The following is a 19,871-nucleotide window of genomic DNA, read 5'->3' as shown; positions in this document are numbered from 1 at the left end:
AGTTTTATGGTTTCAGCACTTAATTTAGATTATTGTTTCCTTTTGATTTAATTTTCATATATGGTATAAGATAGTCTAATTTCATTCTTTTGCAATTGTAGATCTCCAATTGCCCCATCACCATTTGTTATAGAGACTGTTCTTTCTCTCTTGAATGATTTTGGCATCTTTGTTGAAAATCAATTGGCCACAGATGTATGGGTTTATTTCTGGACTTGCAATTTTATTCTATTCCCTACTATACATGGGCACTTTTGAATTCCCTAATTTCCCAAGAAACTTTCTAAGCAATTTCTCAACCCAGATTTTTGGAGCTCTATTTTATGCCTCAACTATAATCTTTTGCTTTAGGTCACTGGAGGTTTACTGCCTGCCTTACAATGTTTTCCAGGAATACCCACTGCTTTTCTGCCTTGAGTGAGTTCTGAGTTAGGCAAAATTAAGACAATACCCTATATTTTTCATTCGAACAGCCTCCAGACTAGTTACAATAGGCAAACATAATTCTTTGGGAATAAAGATAGCTCTGCTTCTTCCAGAAACAGGGATCAGAACGTCACACTGGGATTGTCACAGCCATCTTTAAGATCACTCCAAGCTGGGGCGGGGGATGAAGGGGAGGCTAAGGACAAGTAAATATGCCACAATGCTTTTCTACCACTTTGAAGCTGCCTTTTTCTTGATTCTGCCTTTATTGGTTGCTGCCAACTTTTGACCGTTCTCTAGAGTTTTATCAAAGTTGGTTCTGATCCTTCCTGCTTCATTTTTTATCGTTGTTAAATGTTTTTATGGAAAGACCATCTCTTGGAGCTGCTTACTCATCATTTTCATTGATATCACTTCTGTGCAATATATTTCCAATAATGTAAAATTTGAGTAGCACTTTTATTAATGTTTTATCAGAAGTGAATCTTATGTGTTTTTACTACATGAATTTACAGGATTTACAGCATTCCTAAATGTAATCCAAGGTATCCTGCTCTATAACTTCCATCTAGCTGGTAATAAGACTCCTCCAGTTATTTCTAGAATTTCATGAAAGGACAATTATGTGTATCCATAAACTAGTCTTTCAGCTGTGAATACCAAAATATACTATGTATTTCTTCCCTCTTTCTTTATCTCCCAAATATCTTGTCCAACTGCCTACTACATTGGGACACAGGCACCTGTTATCTGAAGCAAAGGACTATCTCCATAATAATCGTCAGACCTGTTTATGTACAATGAAAATGCTATATAAATTTCTAGTGATTTTTCTAATTCATTAAATAAGGAAAAATATAAAGTCTTAAACCTTAAACTGAGGGAGAAAATGGAAAACAATACGATTTTCTTTTTTCTTTTTTTTTGCACTAGGCTAGGTTTTCAGATTTCCTATTTCTTAAGTTACTTGTGAATAAGTCTCAGAAGCAATAAATGTCTTACTTTTCTCTTTGATTGTCATTTTAAAACAAGATTATCTGAACCATCTGCAATGTGGGAAGTTGATCCAAACCTAATTGTTATGAACTACTCTGGGAATTGGTTTTCAGTTATTTTGACAAACATTTTAAAATATACAAGAAGCAAAGTCAGTTTTTCATAGCCATACCATATGTTTAGAACATTTATTAAGTCCATAATAACAACAACAAAATAAAACAGAGTAACTGAGACTCTGATTTTGATTCATTGGTGTTGACTCTCTGCACTCAACTACCATATGTGGTGTTAATTGCTTGAATTTCACTGTAACAACAAAAGCACTTGCATTAAAATGAAAGCCTTTTATCAATCAGAAATAAATTATCTTTTTATCTCTGATATTTTAATGTTTTGTTATATTAATATAATCTCTCCTCCACAGTAATGTTTGTTAGGTCTTAATTAAAATATCATGTACAATGTTAGATTATAATATCTGAGACATACATGTAGAACTTGTCTTGAGAATATTATGTGACCAAACTGTTATAAAACAAATTACATGGAAAATACTTAAATATTTAGACGCATTTATTTAGAATAGTAAAATGTTAAGAAGTATTATTAAATATATTCTCAGTATGAAAATTTTCCCAGAAGCTGTTCATCTTTCATTATATATAATAAGTTAAATTAAGAAATACATAAATTTCAAAAGAATAGTTAAATCGATATATTGATAAGATATATGTTTTTGTTATAAAATGAAAGAATAAATGCTCATAAGATTAATTTTTCTTTAAAAAGAATGAGAAATATGCAGTTTGATTCCTGTTTTGAAAACAATTATAATGTATTTAAATATTGTTTTAATGAAATAAAAAGAAATATTACAAAAATAAGCATAATATCTATAAAAATTTTAATATTCCACTGTGTATTTTCTAATTTTCCACAACAAACCTCAATTATTTTAAAATTAGAAAAGAAGAAGAAATAAAATTTAATTGCTAGAATTTGTCAAAGATGGAATTCAGATGTTTGTGTTTCCATAATGGACACATATGTTACAATGAATGGGAATGTTGAAATAGATGAGTTATAAGAAACCATTACTTGACTCAAAGGATTATAAAAGTGTTATAATGGAGTCTTTTACCTTTGAAATAATTACAAACAAGATAGATATAATTCTTTCTGGAATGAATTAAGTATAGTTTTATTCTTTTCTTAGAGGATAGAGAATTTACTCAGTAATCTCATTCAGATTAGCATTTTTGTTTGTTTGTTTGTTTTTTATTGCTAAGAAATGCAACAGCCTTAAAAGCTTTTCATCAATTTTCATCATGAATCCTAGAATCATAAATCTAAAATACTAAAGCTATGTTTGCTGATGGGGAAAATCATATCGAAAGTAGTTCAGCATAGTAGAAAAGACTCTTAGTGACAATATAGCTTTTAATCTTATTTGTTTTCTTTGTCACCAGTACTGGGATTCTAACCTTAGGGAAAGCACTGGACAGGGAAAGCACCGATCGCTACATTCTGATCATCACTGCATCTGATGGCAGACCAGATGGGGTGAGTAGACTCCCTGGGAAAAGATTTTAAAAACATTAAAAAACTGAGAGAGCCCTATAGTTTTAGACTCTAAAACAATTGATCACAATCATGAATTCATGAATTAATCTCTTTTTTTTGCTGGAGCAACTACTTATAATTGTATAGAGAACGGTTTTTTTTTCTCCAGTGGTTCCTTTTAATAGATGAATTTATACTCTGAATTTGTTATGGTGTTAAAACTTTTGACTTGTGATTGGTGTTGCTACCCAATTCATGGGAGAAATGAAATCTAACTTAGTCTGGGAAGTGTTCCATTGTGTCCATCATCAGCACAGCACTCTAGGAGTTTTACTATGTTGGAACCTGATTGCTTTAATGTTACTTTGAGGGGGAATGTGGAGGTGGGAGCATGTGTCAGAAGGGAATTGAGGATAGATATTTTGAAGTACTTAGGAGAACAAGTTGATTGATTCCACAGGTTATTTGTAAGCAGTACTCAGAATCTTTGATAATTAAAGTGGTTTAAATGGGCCCATAAATGTACAAAAGATAAATTTTATTTCCTCTGCACCTAAAAATTAATTAAGAATAAATAAATTATTGAGTCATTCTGGAGTGTTTTATTTTTTTATTTTTTTAAATTGATTTATTTAAATTAGTTTCAAGTATACAGTACATTGGTTAGACATCTATATAGTTCATAAACCGATCCCCCCAATTGCTCCCTCCCTTCCCTGGCCCTCCACCTTGCCATCATATTAATGCTAACTGCTTTCCCTCTGCTGCACTCCCCATCCCTGTGACTAACGATCAACTAGTAATTTGTACTTCTTTAATCCTTCACCCCATTCTCCCAGTTCCTCAACTCTCCTCCCTTCTGTCCATCACCAAATTGTCCACTATATCTGTTTTTGATTAGTTTGTTCTTTTTGTTCCTTAGATTCCTCATGTAAGTGAAATCATATGTATTTATCTTTCTCTGTCTGACTTATTTCACTCATCATAATAACCTCCAGGTCCATCCATGTCATTGCAAATGGTAGGATTTCATTTTCTTAATGGCTGAGTAATATTCCATTGTATATATGAACCATAATTTCTTTATCCTGTCTTCTGTTGATGGGCACTTAGGTTGCTTCCATATCTTGGCTATTGTAAATTGTACTGCCATAAATATTGGAGTGCATAGATCATGAATTATTGTTTTGGTTTCCTTTGTATAAATACCCAGAAGTGCAATTGCTGAGTCAAAAGGTATATCCATTTTTAATTTTTTGAAAAATCTCCGAACTGTTTTCCATAGTGGCTGCACCAATTTGCAATCCCACCAACAATGTATGAGGGTTACCTTTTCTCCACATCCTCGTCAACACTTGTTTTTTGATTTATTGATGATAGCCATTCTGACAGGTGTGAGGTGATATCTCATTGTGGTTTTAATTTTCATTTCTCTGATGGTTAGCGACCTTGAGCATCTTTTCATATGTCTATTAGCCATCTGTATTTCCTCTTTGGAGAAGTATCTGTTCAGGTCTTCTGACCATTTTTTAGTTGGATTGTTTGGGGTTTTTTTGTTTGAGTTATATAAGTTTTTTTTATGTATTTTGGATATTAATCCTTTATTAGATATATCATTAGCGAATATCTTCTCCCAAACAGTTGGCTTTCTTTTTGTTTTGTTGATGGTTTCCTTTGCTGTACAAAAACTTTTTAGTTTGATGTAGTCCCATTTGTTTATTTTTTCTTTTGTTTCCCTTGCCTGAGGAGATATATCTGAAAAGAAATTCTTGTTAGTAATATCAGAGAGTTTACTGCCTATGTTTTCTTCTAGAAGTTTTATGGTTTGGGGTCTTACATTTAAGTCTTTATTCCATTTTGAGTCTATTCCTGTATACGGTGCAAGAAGATGGTCCAGCTTCTTTTTTGCATGTACCTGTCCAATTTTCCTAACACCATTTATTGAAGAGATTGTCTTTACCTCATTGTATATTCTTACCTCCTTTGTTATATATTAAGTGAGTGTATAGGCATGTATTTATTTCTAGACTCTCTATTCTGTTCTATTGATCAATGTATCTGATTTTATGCCAGTACAATGCTGTTTTGATTACTGTAGCCTTGTAGTATAGTTTAGTATCAGGTAATGTGATACCTCCAACTTCATTCTTTCTCAAGATTGCCGTGGCTATACAGAGTTTTTTATGGCTCCATATAAACTTTAGGATCATTTGTTCTATCTCTCTGAAAAATTCCATTGGTATTTTGATAGGAATCGCATAATTGAAAGATAAACCATATGTCATATCAATAGAAAAAGCATTCGACAAAATCCAGCATCCATTTATGATAACAACTCTCATCAAAGTGGGAGTAGAGGGAACATACCTCAACATAATAAAGGCCATATATGACAAACCTACAGCTACCATCATACTAAATGCAGAAAGGCTAAAAGCATTTTCCTTATGATCAGAAACAAAACAAGAATGCCCGTTTTCACCACTCCTCTTCAACATTGTATTGGAAATCTTAGCCACAGCAATAAGACAAGAAAGAGAAATAAAAGGCATCCCAATTGGAACAGAAGAAGTAAAACTCTCATTATTTGCTGATGACATGATACTATATATAGAACACTGTAAAGATTCCACCAAAAATCTGTTAGAATTAATCAATGGATTCAGTAAAGTAACAGGATACAAAATAAATATTCAGAAGTCAGTGGCATTTTTATACAACAATGATGAACTTTCAGAAAGAGAAATAAAAAAAATCTCATTTACAATTGCATTGAAAACTATAAAATACCTGGGAATCAAATTAACCAAGTAGGTAGAAGACCTGTTTTCAGAACATTCTGGAGTGTTTTAAAATCATTAGACACTATTCTTCAAACTACCCTACCCACAACCACCACCATTCTGATTTTTAAGCATTGTAACATTTCAGTTTTGAGCAACATATCATTAGACTATTTTTTTTTCTCCCACCATTTCTATGCCACAGGTTGTTTGCTTCTTTAGTTAAGTGGTTATGGGCTAACTCAGCACTGTTCTCTAGATATAATTTCAAATTCCGAATAGGTATATAGACAAGACTTACCCAATTCAAATAGTAACATATCTCCAGTTTACTTAAAATTACTTCTTTGGTCTATATGATAGATTGTTTGGGGGCATATAACGTTCTCTTCACATTTATTTGAGAATTGCTGAGAATATTAACATGATAAACACATATCAGATTTTTACCTGGACAGTTTTATTATCTTAATTAAAAATTAGAAAAATAGATAGGGATAAATAATTAAATTTGGTAATTATAATATGCCCATAATAAGCTATTTGCCATTTTTCAAACATTAGATAAACAGCTATATGTAGAAAACAAAATATACAGAACAGTTTTAGTAAATAGTGAAACTAACAGAAGCCACTTAGATAAGTGAGGAAAAATAAATTCTAAGATTAATTTTTATGTATGCAATGCCTTTGATTAATATAGTGTGCCTGTGCTAAATTTATGTAAAGAAGTCAGTGAGAGTCTCAAGAATAAAATAATTGAAGAACTTGATTTATGATGAAAGTTTAATGGGTAACTTGGCTAGGAAATAACCATGGGAGAAAATTCTAAGGAGAAGGAGAAATTATTCAGCATAGAGTATGGGCATAATTAGAATGAAGTAAAATTAATAAGGAACATTCAGGTCAACCATTAAGATAGAAAAAAAAAGAAATAACACATAGCTTTGAGTTATGTCACATTATAAATCAGAAATTAATGTCAGTAATATTAGCTAGGCTATTTTAATCTTGGCCTTAAAAATAAAATTTCTTAGACAAGAGAACAGATAGAAAGAAATGTTATATAGTATATTAAAATACCTGACATAGTCTCAATCTACTAATTTTGATTTTGTCCATATCAAAAACTGAAAATAAGTTGAGTTAAAATGAGTGGTTTAGTTAATGCTCCTAGACCATTTTTTGTTGTTATCTGTGTATTTTAATTTCCCTGGGCCAGGTCACTTAGCATTTCTAATTTTCAATTTTTTTCATTCTTTTGGTCATTCAGGTTTCATTCAGCTTTAAAATTCTGATCCTTTTAAGTAAATTGTTTTATTTTCAAAAGTTTATTGTGAGAGTATCAATAGAGAAAGAAACATTTAGATTTAAAACAAAAGCTAAAGGAAAAAGTGATTATAAAATAATAATATTCTTACATCTGAATATTATTATTATTATTATTAAAATAATAATCTAAATCTAAACATTTAAACATGTTTTTTTGCAAAGTTATAGTAAAATTAACCTTTTAACCAAAATATCAAGGGTCTCAAGAAAGATATTTAATGAGCATAGACTCCTTGTAGATAGACTTTTCTTAAGTCAAAATAATTACCAGTAATATGTGTGAATCAAATTGCAAAGATATAATTTGAGAATTCTATCATGAAAAACCCCCTCCCCTACCACCCCTAAAGTGTTTTGGGGCTTCAAAGAAGAGAATTAATATTCTATTGCTCGTTGCTAATTTTTTAAAAGAATATTGTGGTAATTGCTGAATTTTTATAAAATATTGAGGGAATTATTTAGAAAATATTTCTATATAATAATTTGGAAACAGGAAATTTTCTCTGACAGTCTTACATTTTTTTCCCTTTTCTAAATTTATTTTGTCAATAATAGTTGAAAAAAACTATACATATAAGTTAAATATCTCATGTAATGCATTATTATAAATATTAAGATTTCTTCAGTTATTATGATTACAGATAAAATCATATTTTCTAGATTCTAAAATCTACATTCTTTTAGTTCGAATAAAGAGAAGCAATTGTGAATAAATGACTAAGTGGGGAAGCTAAAGAATGACAAGATTATTTTAGCAAGGTCTGCTTGCATAAAATTCTCTTGGTCTCATCCTCTAGCTCTTGAATATTACTTTCCTTTTAGTACGGGGCAGCCAGGATATCTCTTATATGGAAATTTCATCTCTTGCTTTTAAGAAAAAGAATAAGTTATAGTGTTTTTCCTGTACGTGCTTTTTTTAAAGTGCCTTCTGTTCAAAAGAGTCAGTATGTCAAAGTGGTATATTTGGGGTGACGTGTTCTTAGCTCCTTTAACAATCAGTGGAAGCATTAGGCTTTAGGAATGTAGCTATAAGTAATAATAAACCCAAACAACAGTAATTTAAACAAAGCAGGTTTATTTATCTCAAATGAAAAGAAATCTAGAGGTGGACAGAAAAGGTCTTGTTCAGGGAGGGGCTGAACAATACCATCAGGGATGCTTGCTCTCCATTTCCTGTTCTGCAATTTATAATGAGTTTACTTTCATTTCATTCTTGTTACCTTCCGGTCTCAAGACCATTGATGGAAGAGCAGAAGGTAAAGATGAATGCCAGAGAAATTTGCCCTCTTTTCTCCAAGAAATCAAAGCTTTTCAGAAACCTCACCTAGCATATTTTCTCTTACATCTTATTATCCATAAGTAGCCACACCAAACTGAAAGACAACTAATAAGTAGAGTTTGTGGATTGTGATTGTATTGGTCCACTAATAGCACAGCAAAAAATATAAATATGCAAATATAGTGAAAATATAATATGCAAAGTGTAATCAGATTTTTTTTCATTTGTTTTTTTTTCCAACAAATTTATCAGTGGTCATTTCCCAATTGGCAGGCATATTTCATATTCAAATTACTAAATTGTTCTACAGTGTGGTTATTTCAGGTGTTGAGCAATATTATTTTTCTCCTTAAAAGATAGGATAGATAACTTCATTCTATCATGTGAATTACTAACTTCAATTATTCAGTTATGGCTTTTACACTCATAACATTTTACAATTTCAGATTGGTAGTAAGTTTAGCATCTTTGCTTCAGCCTTGAACTGTTATTCCCTAAATGTCCTTTAAATATGATGATATAAACAATTAGAATCTAAAGCTTAAACATTTCACTGTTTAAATCAAAATTTAGGAAACATTAGCACAAGAAAAAATATTTATGCAAGCAGAATTGTGTGTGAAATTCAAATAACTGAATTTCAATATAGTTGGTTTAATAAGATTTTAGAATACAATACAGATGGTTATATACATATAACATTTTCTTCTCTGCCATTTATTGCATGCCAAATACATATATTTTTGAAAAAAAAACTTATGGATAGATTTGGATGTAAACTTTTATAAAAAATGACTATATAATTTTAAAAGAGAATTTGCTACTTTTTCATTCTGTTTGAAAAACATAGATCTGTATTTCCTGGTTGGGAATAAGTTGATGATATTTTAGTGATTTCTGAAATAAATCTTCCATAAGTTTGATTTTTTTTAGAGAAATAATATGTAATGTTCTACTAGTTTCTATTATGTTAATATTATATAATAGAATATGCTACATGTAGAATACATATTTAATACTATAAAATGTACCCCCTTCACACTATACTCAAATGTGCACAGAGTAAAAATCTTCTTTATTTTTTATACCTGATCTAATATTTTTCATAATTCTTACTCCACTACTTAGACAGTAATGTGTTTCTGGACGGGGGGTAGTAAAGGAGGAAACTAGTTAAGGTCACACTTAACTTGTTTAAAAATTTTCAATCTCTTTTGTTTTAAATAGTCTTTTCAATGAAAGTTAATACTCATTAATTAAGTTGCCCAGAGTGTCCTTCCTGTCTTTTCCACCCTCGTCCTAAAATTGTTATGTAAATATAGTATGTTTACTATTTCTGATGCCGGGATGAGGGCAACCACCTTATGGTTCTTCGACGGGACTGGTCTCTGTTTTGTACGGTGTGTCTGGTTTCACCTGTAAGACTTCTGGCTTGCGAATTCTGGTTCCTTAATGACTTTTTTTGAGTTTGGTAATGTCCGTTACTGCTGAGTGCAATTAATTTTGGCCATCAAGGTCCTTCTCCCCCACCCACCACCCCCTAAGGCCCTGGTCGCATAGAGATCTTTCAGCATCTCGCAGTCTTTGGGAACTTTAAGATTCTTGAGCTATACACATATTAGATGCGATCTCCCATGGAAATTCTCTGGAGGATTACATGCTACACAAGCCTCTGCCACTATTTCACCCAAAGTTCTCTTGCTTTCTCAATAACTGTCACCACTTTCCTCAAAATGGTTCCACAGTGTGTCCTCTCTTGTAATGTGACCCAAAGCGTTAGGGGGTAGAGTGATGAATAGGGAGACCTTTGCATCATGCCTTCTTGTCTTCTCTGTGCCTTCCCTTCACCTCCCCCTAATCCAAAATAAGAAAAACATCCCTTTCTCTGCCTTTCTGGAAGACACTCTAAAGCTTAATTTTTTATTTATTAATTTTTTCTCAGAAGAGGAGGTCAGTTTCACTGGGAGACAAGGGCATCTTTTCTGTATCATGAAAGAAACTCTGTGATCTGTGTCAGTATGGCTTGGCTCTTGTTGTAGCTATAGGATGAATTGTAGCTAAGAATAAAAATGTTTCATATTAATATTGCCTAAAGTTATGCCTATTGTGGAATATATGTATTTTCCTTATCCTATTGGCCTAAAACAAAAATGAAATCAAATCCTGAACTACACATCCTCATTGTCCCAGGCTCCAAACCGTACATTTTTATTAAAAAGGATTTTGGATATACTAATAAACATTAGTTTAAATTACCTGTATATAGAAAAAATTTTAAAGAGTCTGTGTGTATATGTATATACCTCTGGATACATTTCCACACTGACGAAAGAAAAAAAAAGCATGTATATCATTTCCATTCTCTATTTCTCAATTATATATCATATAGACATATTTTTGTTACTTTATAAGTATGTATTTTCATTTAGACCCATATTAATTGAAAATCATAATTTTTTCTTTAGGAACTGAAGAATGGATACATTTTGAACATCCTATATATCTTCTAGTTAAAGTTTTAATAATTTAAGAAATTACCCTGATAGATTAAAGTACACAAGATAAAAGATTATAAAATAATTTTAGTATGTTCTCATGAATTAAAAAATGTTTTATATAAATGAATGTACATCATTTTACGACTGACTTTACAGCTGACATTTTTATACTATACCAAAGATGATATAGTAGCATCTTTATTTTAGGGCCATACCAGTTCATGAAAACATCTGTATATTCAAATTGCCTGCTACAACAGACGTTTCTACTTGCATTTTTAGAAATGAAATATATATAGTGAGAATTCATTCATAATTTAAAACAAAATAAAATTTATGACATATTATAATTAAAATAAATAATGATTACAATAGTGATAGTTTATGGTATTTAGTACTAAAATGCTAATATTTCCAGTGAGTAGAGTTGTAAGTTGATGTACCTTTTGAGAAAATAAGCAGTAAGGCAAATTCTTTCGATAGGAAATATGCAGCTTTTCCTGTGTTAGCCTTATTATTTTGATATCTTTTTTACTTAATTAGCATAATATAAATTGATTTTTAAATTGATTGTGGAATGTATTAGCTGATATACTGTCTTGTTAATCTACTTTACTTAAAATGATCTGAGTTTCCTCGTATTTAAACTTAACCGAGCACTTTCTCCTTGACAAGACACGAAAACATTCTATAGGGCACAGATCCATATTAAAACATAGTATTTGGGTGGTGGTAAACACACAATGAAATATACAAATGACGTATTATAGAATTGTACACTTGATACCTATATAATTTTATTGACCAATGTCACCCCAATAAATTTAACAAAAATATTTAAAACTTAAAAATAAAAACATAGTATCAGACAATTATATAACTTATAAAGTGATCATCCTAATAAATCTGGTGCCTATCTGACACCACACATAACCAAAAACTAATATATTTTATGTCAGCTATGATTAAAATATCTTAAAATATATTTTTAAAAAATGTTACAAAATTCTCAAAAACTTCTTTCTGAAGTCTAACTACATTTTAATTTGCAGTAATATTAGTGGTGTTTATTTGGCATAGAATAAAAAATATGAACTTAACAAAACGTTATTACTTTTTAATACTTTCTGAACCAATCCCCCAAAATTATATAATTTTGCTTTACAACTAATCTGTAACTATTTCAATAGATTTTAAAGAATAGAATCAATAGGTTTAAGGTATAGCTCAGAAATTCACTTTAATGATTAACCAAGTTTTTGATAGAAGTGGTCTTCAGACCACTTTTCAAGAAATATATAAGCTGAAAATTATTCTATGTGTGTTATTACTTTACATTTCTGCCAGAAACATGAATATTATTTATTTCATAAATATATGGAGAAATACATCTACATAGTCCATAAATGTTAGCCCCTATTGGAACAAATATGGTAGACTTCTTATTTAACTTCTTAGTTTACTTAGTGATCTAGTTCTCTTCTACATTACCTGGTTACAGGCTACAGTCTTTGACTAAAGATCCAGAAGAGTGTGGAAACATCCCACTCCATAGTTTGAATAATGGGAATTTTGAAGACGGATGAAATCCAATAAAGTGAATTGATAGGGAAATACAGATAGGCTGGCATATTGAACATCAGACAATTTGAAGGAAAGTGAGTAAACTCTAGTGTGGCTACTCATAGATTTTGGCTCCAGGCTGTCAATTTTAATGTCTCGATCACCCTCAGGCAAACTGAGAACTACCGCTACTGTTAAACTACATCTTACTGGTTTTAACTAACACAATTGTTAAAGAAATAACATTTGTTAAACTGCCTTTTGTTATAAAAATAGTGTCGCCTTCTTGGAGAAAATCTAGGAAATATATAAAAGTTAAAAGGAGAAAATAAAATTATCTGTATTTTATCTAATCAGATAACATTTGAATTTATGCATTTTCACATTAAATATACACGTGTGTATGTGTGCATGCATATTAAATTGAATGATTTCATATAGATATGCACATAGAAGAGTACACAAACCATAATTGTGCAGCTTAATGAATTTTCACATAGTGAAGACACTACTCAGAATAAGAAAGAGAAATTAATTAGACCCCAGAAACCCAGTCTTATGGTTGTACAAGTCTCTACTCTCTCTTCTGCACAAGTTACCCTTATCCTGACTGCTGTCTCAGTGGAGAGATTGGTCAAACATTAAAATTCATATGCTTGCAATCATATAGTATGTATTGTGTTGTAAAGAAAACTTATATTTTGTATTTCTTGCACTCAACCTTATGTTCATGAGATTCATCCAAGTGATAACTTGTAACAGTACTTTGTTCAGTCTCGGTATTAGATATCATTCCATTGTATGTATAAAACACAATCTACATAACCATCTACTATATGCAGGCATTTAGATTGTTTTCAAGTATTGCCTATACAGCACTGTTCTCATTGTCTTTGATGTGTCTTTAAATAAATTTTATTGGGCTTTTGAATATAGAAATATGTGCAAATAATACTGAATAGCTGTATGTTTTCACAGAAAATAAAAAGCTTATTGATTTAGCCAACATACGAAGAAATAAGCCATTATCAATACCCAAGAATTTTCAGCTACGTATGGTAATATTGACATTATATGAAAAAATATAAAGTCTTGAGATAAAGTTATATTGCTCAAAAGAGAATTGGCTTTTATGTCTGTTAAAATAGGGGCAGATCACCTTAATCCAATCATAGTTTTAATCTGAGTCCTGGTTTAGACCATTACTCAACAGAGTGTAGAACTTCATTGGTTCTAACAGAAAGGATGGAATATTTACCAGGTCATCTCCTCCTTGGTATTCTGGGAAGTATGGTTTTCAGTACCACAGCCTCATGACTGCTACAAAATCTCTTCAGATTCACTCCCACTTTCTGCCGAACATTTTAACTTCACTCCCATCACTTCCAAATTAGGAGAAATTGTGTCTGTATTTTCTAAAACAAAAGTTGGGGAGTTCTCTCGTGCAATTTCATCCTGCTTTTTTCTCCTACTTTGTGTTGTTATGTTATTCACTATTTAATATCATAACATAATAGATCTTTCATTTTCAAGCCTAGGGTCCTTTTTTCCTCTAATTTTGGCTTCTGGCTTCTGTGATCTGCCCCACACTGTGACAGAGTTGAATGGAGGGCATGTGCTGTACTCAGGCTTTGATTAGAGAGAGATTTCCAGTTTGAGTCACATATGAAGATGTTCCTTGATTGTGCAAAAAAAAAAAAAGTCATTGACCTCCATACTATTCTCTGGTTGCAAAAGGCCAGGATTTACCTTTTAACAAGGTAGCACGTACTACTGTTAGGTTTACCTGCTTATCATTTATACATCTTTTGACTGTATAATCATAAGGTAATCATTTAATTAGTGTTCTATATGATCCTCAAATTTGTGGTTTAGATGTGAACCTAGAAAATTACTAATGTAGTATTTTCTGGTAGCATTAGCTTACCTTAAATACCCATTTGACCTACAGTGCTATTTTATAATACACTCATTTTATTTTTAAACGGTGAAAAATATAAGCAGTAAAAATTACAGATTTGTTACATTTCAGAGAAAAGGGGTACGTGTGTGTGTGAACAAAAGCTTGTCACTCATAAAATGTAAGTGAGATAAAGGTAAAATCACTTTCTAAAAATAAGCCTCCTGGAAATACTTGACATTTTCAAGAAGATGTTTGCCCTCTAATATCATTATTTGCCTTTTCCGTCTGTTTTTTGAGGTGCTTGAAAATTGCAAGCTTCCTTTTTTTTTTTTTTTTTTTTTGGAAAACTAAGGAATGAGAATAGTAATGAGATGCTTTCAGATAGACAAATGCCACAGTGTACTGACATCAAAATTAAAATAACTCCTTTAACCCCTTTTTTTTTCTTTTAGACCTCAACTGCCACAGTAAATGTGGTGGTGACAGATGTCAATGACAATGCTCCAGTATTTGATCCCTATCTTCCTAGAAATTTATCTGTGGTGGAAGAAGAAGCCAATGCCTTCGTGGGTCAAGTAAGGGTAAGTAGAATATGTGTTAAATGATGGAGCATCAAAATTACTAAAAGCAGTCAGTGAAAGCACTTGGGTGTTAAGGCAAGATTCTAATAAAGTGCATTTATTCTCAATCACGGTGCTGAAGTCTTCAAGATTTTATTTTTATAAATCAGATTGTGTCCATTTGGATTTAGCATATTAAGCTTGTTGATTTATATTTTATGACCATTATGTAATCTACACATTTATTGATTTGAGAGTATTCTATTCTCATTTAATATATATTTTTATTTTTTAGAATTATAATGAAGTATTTTTAAAGAACTATGTGATTATCTATACCATTAAGAATGAATTTAGAAATGCATAGCTCAAAATATAAATGTTTAGGTGTAAATTCATTTGGTGTATAAACATGTCTTTAGCATCACTATATACCTTAAATGCCCAGCATATTCAACACTCATTTCTAAGAATGTTCTCCTGATTCCTAACTGGACATATTAGCCAGTTTCTATGGTTCTTTTGATGAAAGAACCTGGGGTTTTTTTGTTTGTTTGTTTTGTTTTTTAAAGCAGAGACAGTACTTCCTCAGTTGGTCCATGTTTGTTCTTGAATATAGCTAATGTTTAAGAAGCCATGAGGGAAGATTTTGAGGAAGGTCTACATATTTTGAAGTATCTAACTTGATGAGGCATCTATGTGGTCTTCAGATAAGGAAGATTCCTTCTCTAGAAAGGAGTGAGATACTCAGGTTTCTTGAGTTCAGGCTTCAGGATCCTACTTCTACCCTGTTAATGCCTTGAATTTTAACAGGAGGTTTCTGGTGCTTTGAAGTATGTCTTCTCTATAATTCAGCCACTCTTACATTCAGACAAAGGGTATGGTTTTCAGTCGAATCTTCTCTCTGGCAGAGAGAGGGTTTCTTTAAATGCTGTCTTCCTTCTGACTTTCAAACCATGTCCTGACATTTTGATTGGCTAGTTTGAGCCCCTCCATTTTATTTTTCCCTCAGATCCTAGATGTAACAACTACCAATTCCACAGTCATTATTATTTTAATTGTCACTGTCTCTTTTAAATCTTGGAGAGACTGAATCAGGCATACATACCCTTATGCCTTTTTGTTATGCAAGTTTACAACTGGATAGAGTCTCGTTAATTGTGCTATTGCAACATGTGAGGGGGTTTGATACCATGTGGCCAGCAAGCCATTCACCTCCAGAAACGCACAAAATACCTCTGGTGTCAAAAGTTTTACTGCGGATTCTACAAGAAAAAATCTGGATACGAAGATGCAGGTATAAATAATTTTTTGAGTTTAAGTAATACTAATAGGGAATTGAAGCAGTGATGCAGAGAGGAGATGGCAGCCAGTAAACGGATTGCTACTAACCATCTATTATAAGGAGGACTGAACTTAACTCAAGGGCAAATTCTGGAAAATGACAAAAACACATTTTCCAGAATTATTGATCCTGAGAACTAATGGGTCTTACAGATTCATACACTAAATCCTGAGAGTTCTGGGTCACCCATGCTGTGGAAGGCGGCCCATTTTCATCACTTCCTGCCTCCTGTTCAAACAAACAACCAGCTCTCTGCAATTCTGATATAAGGGCATTCGGTCAAAGTGCAGAAGCTAATAGATAGGAAGTTGGCCAGAGAGAATACTTGCTCTGAGGGATAAGTATAAGGCACTAACAGCTTCTGTTATACCAAGCAAACCAGGTGATAAAATCCTTAAAAGGGGCATGTGCAGAAAACATAGAAAAGAGGCAATACTTAAGTTGATTCATGAAGGATGAATACTGGTGAGAAGCAAATTGGGAGGGTTTGAAAACCGTTTGGGGAAAGTAATTGCATGAATAAAAGCCTAAATAAGTAAGAGCATGTGACACATCCTAATTAAAGTAAATAAATGTGCCATATCATAAACATTACTCTATGTCATGGGAGGAAACGAGAGATCCCTGTAAGGTTTGAGATGTGATGTCATCAGATTTTTATTTTATAAAGATTACTCCCGAGTAGATTATAAAGGAATTTTTTTGAAATGTAAATCTTTTTTAAAAAAATTATAGTTGAGATACAGCATTACATTAATTTTAGGTGTATAACAAAGTGATTTGACATTTATATACTTTACAAAGTGATTATCACAAGGTCTGGTAACCATCTGTCACTGTACAAAGTTATTGCAATATTATTGACTGTATACCTCATGCTATACATTATATCTTGTGAGTTATTTATGTTATAACCATAAATCTGCCCTGATTAGTCCCCTTAAATTTTTTTGCCCATTTCAGCCACCACCAACCTTTGGCTACTTATCAGTTTGTTCTCTGTATCTATGAGTCTACTTTGTTTTGTTTGTTCATTTGTTTAATATGAGAAATCATATGGTATTTGTCTTTCTCTGTCTGACTTTTCACTTAGCATAATATTCTCTTGGTCTATCCATGTTATTGCAAATGTCAAGATTTCATTCTTTTTTATGGCTTAATAATATTCCATTACACACACACACACACACACGCGTGTGCACACACACACACACACACACACACACTACATTTTCTTTATCCATTCATCTATCAATGGACACCTAGGTTGCTTCCATATCATGCATTATAAATAATGCTGCAATAAATATAAGGGTGCATCCATCTTTCTATCTTTTTTTTGAATTAGTTTTTTTGTTGTTTTTTGTTTTCTTAAGATAAATGCCCAGAACTAGAGTTGCTGAATTTTATGATAGTTTAATTTTTAATTTTTTGAGGAACTTCTATACTGTTTTTGATAGTGACTACATCAATTTACAATCCCACCAATAGTGCACAAGGGTCCTCTTTTCTCCTCATCCTCACCAACACTCGTTTCTTGTCTTTCTGATGATAGCTATTCTAACAGGTATACACAGTGCTTGATGTTGTCTCAGATGTCCCTTATGCTATCCTTATTCTTTTTAATTCTTTTTTCATTTTGCTTTCTCAGTTGCATGATTTCCACTATTTGATATTCCTAATCACTGTTCCATTCTTCTGCATCATCTGAATTGTTGATTTCCTCTAGTGTATTTTTTATTTCAGTTGTTACATTCTCCAGTTCTACTTGGTTCTTTTTTACATTATTTATCTCTTTGTTGATGTTTTCACTGAGTTAACCCACTGTTCTGTAGCATTTGATGAGCATCTTTGTGACTATTGCTTTGAACTCTGGAAGTAAGTAGATAGCTTACTTCCACTTGGTTTAGTTCTCTTTCTGGGATTTTGTCTTGTTTTGTTGTTTGGAACCTATTCTTTTCTCTCCTAATTTTGCCTGTATGTTTCTATATATTAGTTAGATTAGCTACATCTCCTGGTCTTGAAACAGTAGCCTTATATAGGTATCTGGGGGGATGGGGCGGCAATGATGCAATTTCCCCTGGCTACCAGAACCAGGTGCTCTGGCTGTGTTCCTTGTGTGGGCTAGTGTGGTCTCCTGTTGTGACTGGGCTATAAATGTTATGGACACACTGGCAGGTGAGACTGGTCCCTAGCCAGGCTGGGTTTGAGGCCTGGCCACAACTGTTGTAAGTATTCTGGTGAGCACGGCAGCCCTCCCAGTGCAGCTGGCTGGTGGGTTTGACTGCCACTGCTGCTGGCACAGTGGTGTGCAGGATAGGCCTCTGATGTGGTTTAGCTATGAGGTTCAGCCTCAACTGTTGCAGACACACTGCTGTACCTTCATGTCAACTGAGGCTATTCACCAAATATGGCAGGGCAGGAGGTACTTTGGAGAGGTGACAGCCAGGGTGGGTCCTCAGAAAAATGCTACCATGGAGTAAAGAATGTTAGCAAGTTTAATGAAGTGAGTCAGAAATGGTGGCTGCTGGTGTCAGACCAAATAGTTGGAAGGAGAATTGAAAAGGGGGAAAAATGGCACCTACCAGCACTTCTGTCCCTGGAGAAAGTTCCAACAGATCTCTGCCCCTCCAGCACACATCCTAAAATTAGTCAATATATCACTTTCACCTGTAACCCAGGTGCTTTTCAAACTGCTGCCTCTGAGCTGTGACTTGGAAAGATTGCAACATTGGTTTCCTATAGCTGTTTGGCTCTTCTAGACATAAGCCCTGATAGTTTTCAAAGCCTTATGGGGCTTCTCTTCCTGGTGTACCTCCAAGTTTGTGATATCCCTCCTACTGAGAGTGGTGGGTAGAGTGAGTTCTGACTAGATTAAGTCTCTGCCCCTCCTACCCATCCCAATGGGATTTTCTTTATATCCTTAGTTGTAGAAAACTGTTCTGTTCTGCTAGTCTTCAGGTTGTTCTTTGATAGCCGTTCTATATGTAGTTGTAGTTTTTGTGTCAATGAGAGGAGGTGAGCTCAAGATCTTTCAACTCTGCTGCCTTGAACCCTAAGCCAGGAACCTTGCTCTTGAATGCCCATTTAGCTCATCCATGAAATGTTGTTTCTTGTATCTGAGGCACAGTTCTCACAACAAACATGTCTCTTGATTGCTGTGACACTCTGAAATGGGAGATTCTAAATCCAGAAGGCTGAATTAGAAGGCACTTATAATAGCCCAGACATATGAGGCTTGAACTAATATAATCATCTAATCATAATATAATTAAATTATATTACAGTTGTCACTCCAGGATGCTACATTGATGAAAACTGAAAAATTCATTTAGTTATATCTATCAGCTATTCATATAAAATCAACAGGTATTGAAATCATTTAGGAAAATTATCTTTCCAGTTTCTCTTAATTTACTGAGGATCAGAGAGATAAAGCCCACATGAAATATACAAAGAATAACACATAAGTAGACATTAGCATGATGATGAATTTTTATGTAATTTTATTTTTCTTTTATTTTGCCACTTTTCCTAGTGGTTCTTTGTATTTGAATGAATGATAGCATTAAGGTTTTTTCTTTTCTTCTAGTTCTTAAGTTTGATGATAAATGGTCTAT

The 19,871-nt window shown here is 32.7% G+C and overlaps 1 protein-coding gene across 1 annotated transcript in view; it reads left to right on the top strand.

Annotated features, from left to right (window-relative positions):
- LOC102885755 (protocadherin-15) overlaps positions 1-19,871 on the top strand; it is a gene marked incomplete at its 3' end in the record, with an annotated part of 563,452 nt that overhangs the window by 410,552 nt on the left and 133,029 nt on the right. Inside the window, exons 18-19 of the mRNA XM_015591761.1 lie at positions 2,895-2,988; positions 14,799-14,927. Coding sequence (XP_015447247.1) covers positions 2,895-2,988; positions 14,799-14,927 — 223 coding nt within the window. The remainder of the gene's footprint in view (positions 1-2,894; positions 2,989-14,798; positions 14,928-19,871) is intronic.

The sequence above is a fragment of the Pteropus alecto genome, unplaced genomic scaffold (genome assembly GCF_000325575.1).
Source record: "Pteropus alecto unplaced genomic scaffold, ASM32557v1 scaffold306, whole genome shotgun sequence".
NCBI classification, from domain to species: Eukaryota; Metazoa; Chordata; class Mammalia; order Chiroptera; family Pteropodidae; genus Pteropus; species Pteropus alecto.
The sequence above is the reverse complement of the archived record's forward strand: the minus strand, read 5'-3'. Positions and strand labels throughout refer to the sequence as shown.